We start from the raw sequence: 10,096 nt of genomic DNA, 5'->3' as shown, positions 1-10,096 counted from the left end.
AGAATATCAGAGGAGCTATCACAAATTATAGTACCAGCGATATCTCCTGCAGAGAATATCAGAGGAGCTATCACAAATTATAGTACCAGCGATATCTCCTGCAGAGAATATCAGAGGAGCTATCGCAAATTATAGTACCAGCGATATCTCCTGCAGAGAATATCAGAGGAGCTATCACAAATTATAGTACCAGCGATATCTCCTGCAGAGAATATCAGAGGAGCTATCGCAAATTATAGTACCAGCGATATCTCCTGCAGAGAATATCAGAGGAGCTATCACAAATTATAGTACCAGCGATATCTCCTGCAGAGAATATCAGAGGAGCTATCACAAATTATAGTACCAGCGATATCTCCTGCGGAGAATATCAGAGGAGCTATCACAAATTATAGTACCAGCGATATCTCCTACGGAGAATATCAGAGGAGCTATCACAAATTATAGTACCAGCGATATCTCCTGCGGAGAATATCAGAGGAGCTATCACAAATTATAGTACCAGCGATATCTCCTGCAGAGAATATCAGAGGAGCTATCACAAATTATAGTACCAGCGATATCTCCTGCGGAGAATATCAGAGGAGCTATCACAAATTATAGTACCAGCGATATCTCCTGCGGAGAATATCAGAGGAGCTATCACAAATTATAGTACCAGCGACATCTCCTGCGGAGAATATCAGAGGAGCTATCACAAATTATAGTACCAGCGATATCTCCTGCAGAGAATATCAGAGGAGCTATCACAAATTATAGTACCAGCGACATCTCCTGCGGAGAATATCAGAGGAGCTATCACAAATTATAGTACCAGCGATATCTCCTGCAGAGAATATCAGAGGAGCTATCACAAATTATAGTACCAGCGATATCTCCTGCAGAGAATATCAGAGGAGCTATCACAAATTATAGTACCAGCGATATCTCCTGCAGAGAATATCAGAGGAGCTATCACAAATTATAGTACCAGCGATATCTCCTACAAAAGGCATTAATGGATGACAAAAATTATTACCATCAGTTGAAGGGATTGTTTCTTGATTTTTATATTTATTGCAAAAGTTACAGCTTTAAAATTGCCAAAGGAAAACATTTACAAACTGCCATAGGTAACAAATTCTGAAGTTCGAGCCCTATTATGCTGTATGAACATAAAGATTTATAACTTTATCACTGAGGTAGATCAGTTTCTCAACCATCAGTCTTTGCACTAGTGATTTCCACAGCAGTATCTTGAACAGTTTATGGACATAAGGTGGCCAACAGCAATATCTGGCCACATGAACAAAAAACAAATCTAGCAGAATACCATGTATACTAGACGAAAAGGAGAAAATCTGAAGTTTCAATACTTGGTTGAGAGATACACGAGAGCAAACCTGGTGTCACCAAATAGGTTCCTCTTACAAATTAAATGTTTTCTCACAGACAGGACAGTACATACCACAACATTTGATGTACAGTCACAGGATACTGGTTACCACAGTAAATACTCTAGTCACAGAGTGTTCACCTTTGATGTACTAGAATATTTCCTGTGATAACCAGTGTGGATCCTGGTGAACCGGCCTTGATATTGTAGTGGTTAAGTCATCATGATACTTTAGGTTGGTAGGTACTGGGTTTGCATCCCAGTACCCCAGAGCAAGTTTTAACAACTTAATGTGTAGGTGTAAGGCCACTACACCAACTTCTCTCTCACTAACCACTAACCAACCACTAAACCACAGTTCGACAGCCCAACTAGCTGAGGTGTGTGTCCAGGACAGCATGCTTGAACCGTAATTGGATATAAGTACAAAAATAAGTTGGAATAAAATTACCTCCAGGTGACCACTGGGTCCCATACATTAAACACATGTAGATACAGGTAACAGCTGACAGCTGGTAAGATGCACCTGTTGTTTATATCAGGTTTCTGACATGGAAAAATATGGATTATTTTACATAGGTTACCATCTGTTCATATCAATCTACTTTTTTTTTAATTGAAATTTATTATTATTTCTTCTGCCTAACATAAAAGTTAAACTCCATTTTATTCTGATCTAGGCTGTCCATGGAGTTCAAACAACTTCTTCTGCAGAACAGCCACCTTTCTCTCCAGTCTGGAGCTACAAAAGACAAAAAAAGAAGGACGGAAATGGTTTATTTAGTGATGCTCTCAACACATTTTATTTACGGTTATATGGCATCAGACGTATGGTTAAGGACCACACAGATATTGAGGGAGGAAACCCGCTGTCGCCACTTCATGGGCTACTCTTTTTGATTAGCAGCAAAGGATCTTTTATATGCACTATTCCATAGAGAGGATAGCACATACCACGGCCTTTGATGTACCAGTCATGGGGCACTGGCTGGAGCGAGAAATAGCCCAATGGGCCCACTTATGGGGATCGATCCCAAACCGACCCTGCATCAAGCGAGCACTTTACCACTGGGCTACGTCTCGCCCCCACCCCCCCCCCCAAAAAAAGAGACCAAAAACCAAACCACATTAACTCTGTTTAATCATCACGCAAGAACATGTCACAGTGTAATATAACAAAACTTAATATCTTTCTTAAAGGGACATTTCTGAGTTTGCTGCAAGTTTTAAGATGTTATCGACTAACAGAGACTTTTTAACGATTGTAATTATATATCAAATATATTTTTCTGCATAAAATATTAGTGGCTGTATATTAAACATGTTTCTGATAGTTCTAATATTTGTACTAGGTTAAATTTCATTTTATTTCCTAAAATATGGGGTTTTTTTCGTACGTACGAAATTATTTGAAGACAAAATCCAGTTTGAGCTTCTTATAAATATTAAAACGACCAGAAACACATTGAATATACAGACACTGATATTCTACACAAGAAAATATATTTAATATGTAAGTTTAATCGTAGAAATATTTTATTGGTTGGAAACATCTTACAATGCAGCAATCACAGGAATGTCCCTTTAAGACAGAGACAACTATATTTCTGACTGACTGCAAACTTAGAATTTTAATTTTTGTTGGATCAACATTTAAAGCCCCCAAATGAATCATGTTATAAGACAAATAGTTCACCTTCTACGACTTTCATTGTAATCAAGACATACCAGTACCTTTTAAGGTATATTGAAACATTGAAATAAATGTGATACAAACAAGGTTAGCAATCCAGTGACCACAAAAATAATGTCAATATGACATTGTACTATTCTTACTTGCAGTAAATAAAGTTACTTCCTACTACCATTAACATTCCATCCATGAAGGAAATTAAAAAAAGGAAAATTTTGTTTAATATCTAATTGCTACAAGGTGATCATTGAAAATAATTTATCTGAAATTTGGCTAAGAATGTTTTGCAAATAGTACAACAGTAGCAGACCTCGCCATTTAAGGAGAGTTAACACTAGTTCAAGGAGAGAAATGTTTAGCTCCTCTTAATTTAGCATGTGAATTTTTCGTTGAAAATTCTACAGAAGGATTAAATATCAAACTCAAAATGGTAATATCTTAAATAGCTCCCCATAATCTAAGTTAGAGGAGCAATTAACCACTCCCAACAATTTTGTTTCCACAAGTAAATCTGTACTAGGGCGTGTACTTGTAAAACATTTAGAGTCCAGACTCACTCTTTAATGACATCACACACATACAATATGTATGGCATTGCCATGACTCTGTTAGTGTCTCGAGTCTATACTCTAAAAGTTTTACAAGCACCATGCCAGATCAAAGGTTGGTATGTACATCTTTTCCTTGTCTGCATGGCAACAACTACTAAAGCGTGCTCTCTCCTCCATACGACGCGTCAGTTCGTCTCTCTGCACTGTCACTGCCCTGAGCTGATCCATCAACCACTGGTTCTCCCTCTGGGTTAGATTAACACTCTCACGGGGTTTCTCAATGGTCCTCTCAAATGTCTCCAAACTGTTCCTGTGTGACGTCTCTGGAGACAGCGACTTGTGTAAGCTGTAAGTTAAACAAAACCCCCAAAGAACGACAATAAATTAATCAATCAATCAATTTGTTTATTATAGTGTCACCTGGTATCATTTACATGTTTACATATATTAATCAATGTTTTAATATGAGAACTGTATTTACACTTTAAGATGTCAATTATTATTGAATGGATCAGATCCATTATTCATCAATTATAAAACTAAAATTTTTACAACATATGTAAAATACCTGTAGAGAACTTAAGTTAGATGGCCCCAGCTTATCTATTGGAGGCCGAAAGTAAAAACAAATACAAAAATACACAAACCAAAGAAGCCCCAAAAATGGCCTCAAGAGAATATGTGATTTTGTCTTAATACATGTAGTATAGCCACAAGATAGAATATTGGCTAGGCAATCGATCAGTTTTATTGCTGGAAGCTTTAAGTTCATATATGTAGTGGTTCCAACACAGTGAGCTCAGTGGGGGTTTGTGCAATAACCTTCTTACTAACCACTAACCTGTGTCTGCTGGACAGACAGGCCAAGTAGCTGAAAAGTGTTCCCATGACAGTGTGCTTGAACCATAAATAGATAATATTCTGTTATGGTTCAAGCACATTATATTATAAGAATTTGTTTTTAAAAAGAAATTAAAGTGAAGACATCTCCAGAATATCTAAAAAGCCAAAATCAAGATCTAATAACCAATGGAGACAAGATATTGAATGAGAAACTTCCAGCAATGTCATTCTCAATAATAGACCACAAAAATAAATACAAAATAAAATATCTAAAAGCTTTTCAGCAAGAGCAGGAGCCTTCTCTTACACTGTAAGACATGAGACACACACACCGATGAAAATGAAGACGAGTAGACATATTCAGTATCATCACAAACAGATAATGGTGAAATTCAGTGATGTTATTTTCTCTCCATTCATCCCTCACACAACAACCGTTACTGGGTGGGTAGGTGCATGTAAACCATGGGTGTATATAATTTACAAACCCTACACCACTCCACATCACCAACAATGAAATCAAGGAGAAGGCCACCTTTTGTGTGTGTGCGTCAGACTCTATTTAGACACAAGGTACATTGAAATCATACACTTGCTATTTCAAACTGGAACCTACTTCATAGCATCTGGTAGATTGTTATTAGACTGGGAAATTAAAGGGTTCTGTTTGCACAGTGGTTAAAATAAGTATCTATACGGTATGTAACTGCCGTGATTAAGAATGCTTTGAAGATGTCCCTCTCTTTTGGTTACAGTAAATACAGGTGTATTCAGTTTCAAGGAAAATTTCCCTTTTTTATTGATATAAAGATGAAAGACATCAGAATTAAGAATAACATCATAGCTTAATTAAGTTTTACTATGCACAAATGTATTTTCACTTGACCTAATTTACTGCTGCAAGTTGGGGGGGGGGGGTCATTTCCCTTCCTTGTTCTTTGCGACTTTTAACAATTCTGAACAATTCTAGACCTAACACTTGCTTAAAGAACAGAATGTGGTGTAAAAATGTATTTCATAGTATGTACGTATGATTCATTGTTTGGTTTTTATTTAATGTAGTAAACAATTATTTTATGACAGTGTAATATGCAAAGCATGCCTTGAAAACAATTGTTGTTATTATGTTTTTCAATATTGTTCTCTAGTAAAATCTCAGCTAGATCAAACACCATTAACACAATTAAAAATCTTATTTTGCCAAGAAATAAAAGTGCAACAAGTGTATGATATTACTGTTGTTTAATAATAAATATCTTTATTCTATACATTTAGAATTACAATATAAAAGGAATCTTAATGATCATATTGCATTTCCACTTTTCAAAAGAATGTTATACTTTACTAAGAAACAGGGGTGGGACATAGCCCAGTGGTAAAGCGCTTGCTCGATGTGCAGTCGGTCTGGGATCGATCCCCATTGGTGGGCCCATTGGGCTATTTCTTGTTCCAGCCAGTGCACCACGACTGGTATATCAAAGACCATGGTATGTACTACCTTGTCTGTGGGATGGGGCATATAAAAGAACCCTTGCTGCTAATCGAAAAGAGTAGCCCATGAAGTGGCAACAACAGGTTTCCTCTCTCAATATATGTGTGATCCTTAACCATATGTCTGACACCATATAACCGTAAATAAATGTGTTGAGTGTGTCGTTAAATAAAACATTTCACTTTTTTAAATTAAGAAACAGTTGCCTAGAGCTGCATTTTATGAATGAAGGAAATTATATGACATCACTTTTTGATAATAATATTTAGTGCTATGCTATCTTGTTATAAATTTCTATATCATAGTATATGTTGAAAAAGGTTACAGCCAATCTATGCTAGCCTGTTCAAAATTATGCAGTTAAGTATGGTAATACCAAATAATACCAAATAATTACAAAACAAAACTTGCCTGTAATATATACGGAGGTTGATGGATTCTTCTTCTAGCTCCTTCACGCGATTCTTCCAATAGTCACACTTTTCCTGAAGTTTTAATATCTGTAACAGAAAAAAAACCCAGAATAAATAACAGATTCAAACAGTTATACTTTTCCTGAAGTTTAAATAATAATCTACAACAAATAATGAATGAATGCATGAATGAATGAATGAATGAATGAATGAATGAATGAATGAATGAATGAATGAATGAATGAATGAATGAATGAATGAATGAATGAATGAATGGTTTAACGACACCCAGCACCTACAATAAATAAAGAGTAAACTTAAATTAATGTTCTTCCAAATGACAGTTATCCATAAATTCTACAACAGAAGAAGAAGACTAAAAGTTATATAAATTCCATAACACATTAACAGTCACAGTTTAAATATCTACAACCTAAATTTTTTTACAAACATAATTAAGCAGAAACAAGATACAAACTTGATTAAATGCATTGTCCAATTTTTGCAAAAAGGATAAATGTCTATAATACAGAAAACAAAACAAAAATCAAAATTAATACAATTAATTTTCAATGGTTTAATTTGTCCTTGAAATCAAATAACCAAAACAGGACACAAAAAAAAACCTCCTTAAAGACTATACCACCAAATCAAATCAGATAGATGACAATAGTAACATATGTGGCTTGTTTACGTAATTAGCCTTTTTTTTTATACAGAAGTTTCTGCATCAATGATTAAACAATTCTAAATACTTTGGTTTAATTTTGATGAAGCTTGTTATTAAAAAAGATTATAAAAGTTGTTCCTGCATTTAAATAATAATTTTTTTTATAAAAGTTTACAAAATGTATTTTCAACTTTTCTCTTTTTTGTTTTCTATGGTTTTATAGCTGAGGTGGTTAATACAGGATAAAACAAACACTGTTAATAAAGTGGACCAGATGTTTAATTCAACGAAGTTATCAAAGTGTTCCACTAATGACATTCTTCCCAACTGCAAGACAACTTTTCAAGTAAGAAATTAAAAGTTAAAAGATTCTTCACAAAAATGAAAAGGGATGTAAATCTGGAAATTCTAAGAAGGTGCAAAACTTTTGGCAATTAACCTAATTTTTGAAATCTTGTTTAAATTGTCTGTCGATACAAGAAAGACTAGACACACAACCATTCACTAGCGTGACATACAGAGCAGAGAATACAGGCAATAGCTTACTAATGTTCTCCACGCCCAACACATATTCCGCACAATGGCAGGACAGAGTAAGACTGTACAAGATGTTTGTTTACCTGGACTAACGAGATCTTCAGGTGAGAGAACAAGCAAATTTACATTTTCAACAATACACAGGTGGAGAAGAGAGGTTTTTGCTCATTGCTAATTGCACAATATGACCACTCCAAGACTTGCCGATCACAGGACGTGAGTTTCAGACAGTGAACTGAACTGCTAGTCTCGGCGGCGCAGTTGTTAAGCCATCAGACTACAGGCTGGTAGGTACAGGGTTCGCAGCTCGGTACCGGCTCCAACCCAGAACGAGTTTTTATGGGCTCAATGAGTAGTTTTAAGGCCACTACGCCCTCTTCTCTCTCACTAATTACTAACCAACTAACAACGAACCAACTGTCCTGGACAGACAGCCCAGATAGCTGAGGTGTTTTCCCAGGACAGCATGTTTGAACCTTAAATGGATATAAGCACGGAAATAACTTGAAATGAAATGCTAGCCAAAGACATCGGTGTAAAGGTGGAAGAACAAAAGAAAACCAATTACCCATATTAGCATTTTAATTTTCTTTTTTTTCTTCTTTTTTTGGAAAAGGTGGATAAAAGAAGTTGGGATTTTCTATAATTGCAACCATCATCCATATTAGCATTTTAAATAAAAAATAAATGTGGATGCAAAATCTTGCCAATGAGATGCATTAGAAAGGAGACTGGATTTTGAGGAAATACAAACACGACTTGCGGCAACGTGCCCAGATCAATCTGGCGCACCGGCTAGAGAACGCCAGTGGACTCTCCCATCTCGCTACAACATATTCCTCCTGTTTGCTCTTCATGTCCAGGCATATTAATGTGAGAATATCCCGATACCCTCTTCCTCACTCAGGAACCCATTAATAGAATAAACGCGGCGGTCTGCTTAAAACGAAACAGAAGAACATAATCACAAAGCCCGATGGCAGCCACGTGCATATATTAGTTGTTGATTGCTTACTGTACATTCAACAACATATGTTCCATTCCCCCGACATCATCATGTGATGTCTGAGAGATTTTTTGGGTTTTTTAATTATTATTTTTTAATGATTAACCTTTTAAAAGTTATTATTAATTTGGAAAACAAAATGTAAATTCTATTCTCTTACAGTGATCTTGAGACAACAATGTTAAAGTGGTACTGACAGTGTTGAGATTTTCTCTATTGCCAGACATGTTTAAATACAAATTCATTATTCCCAGTTTCTCTAGCAATTCCCCAGCAATAAAATGAATCTTAATATTCTTATTTTTAAATTTTACCATATACTATTCCTTAACTGATACATTGACATAATATTTATCAAACAGAAAATTGATAAACTATAAAATAATAAAATTGTAAAGTTGAGGAGATAAAATCAGCATTTTGCTTTGATCTCTAGTGTACATGTGCAACAAGTTTGATTTAAAATTAATTGGTGTGTACGTATTCCAATCAGTGCTTAAGGTAGGACCATTGTTTGTCTTTTTAAATAAAAAAAATAATAAATGTTTTATTAGATGTAAGAATTTAAGGTGAATACAGGTACAAGAAATTTCTGTTAAAAAAAAAAAAGAGTTGAGTTTAGGTAGGTCAGGTTACACAGAACTCTCTTGTAGAACAGAGACTGGTGGAGGTGGGGGATTTGTCTTCAGATTAGCCTGCCCTGCCATCAAGTTTTAAGATAATCCACACAGACCTGTCTAATCTGGTCTGCACTTTACAGGTCCTGCAGCTAAACACTTTAATCTGGGCTTCGGGCCCCGAGTTATGCTTCACAATTCTGCCGTGATCTGGCCAGATATGGAATCCAAACGCGACTATCCCATCTGCGATGTCACTTTATCCCTACGACATTCCACTTTTCCCCGACGACTTCACATTCGGAGAGCTACCTGTGTACACAGCTTAAATCAGGAGGCCTAGGTAGCCGGGGATCGATTTTTTCACAATTTTTACCAGAGTTTCGCTCATGCCGTTACCATGACGACGACATATTGAGATGCAGCAACATCCTCTTGACCCGTGGGTTTTGCGAGTGACAACGGCACAACAGAGAAAAAGATAGCATTCCAATCAACGGGCAATTGGCCCGGATCAATAGAACTAATATTCACGGTATTATATGCATATGCACCAAGACCCAATGTTTGTGCTGGGTATACAGACACCAAGCCTGAAACAATGCGTGGAGGACCCTTAAAAAGGGGCACGAGAGAGGAAAAGTATCTTTGGTCACGGTTTGTCAATTAATGACCACACCTACTCTCCTATCATGTCTACTCGATGGAGGACAATCAATCCAATTATTCTTGTCCAGTTGCGTACATGAAAGATATTGCAGTAATTACCTGTGACAATGGACGGGTCACACACAACAGAAAAGCAAATATGCAAACCATTAAATTCCCATTTGATTGCTTACTCCGTAAATGTAACTATATTTTCGAATACCATTGTTACATTTTCATTGTAGTGCTTT

The 10,096-nt window shown here is 36.1% G+C and overlaps 1 protein-coding gene across 1 annotated transcript in view; it reads right to left on the bottom strand.

Annotated features, from left to right (window-relative positions):
* Positions 1–540: 540 nt before the first annotated feature.
* Positions 541–10,096, bottom strand: part of LOC121369947 — a 70,971-nt gene continuing 61,415 nt past the window's right edge. Inside the window, exons 10-12 of the mRNA XM_041495029.1 lie at positions 6,366–6,454; positions 3,744–3,965; positions 541–2,117 (exon numbers count right to left, since the gene is read on the bottom strand). Coding sequence (XP_041350963.1) covers positions 2,042–2,117; positions 3,744–3,965; positions 6,366–6,454 — 387 coding nt within the window. The 3' untranslated portion in view covers positions 541–2,041. The remainder of the gene's footprint in view (positions 2,118–3,743; positions 3,966–6,365; positions 6,455–10,096) is intronic.

The sequence above is a fragment of the Gigantopelta aegis genome, chromosome 4 (genome assembly GCF_016097555.1).
Source record: "Gigantopelta aegis isolate Gae_Host chromosome 4, Gae_host_genome, whole genome shotgun sequence".
Taxonomy (NCBI): Eukaryota; Metazoa; Mollusca; class Gastropoda; order Neomphalida; family Peltospiridae; genus Gigantopelta; species Gigantopelta aegis.
The sequence above is the reverse complement of the archived record's forward strand: the minus strand, read 5'-3'. Positions and strand labels throughout refer to the sequence as shown.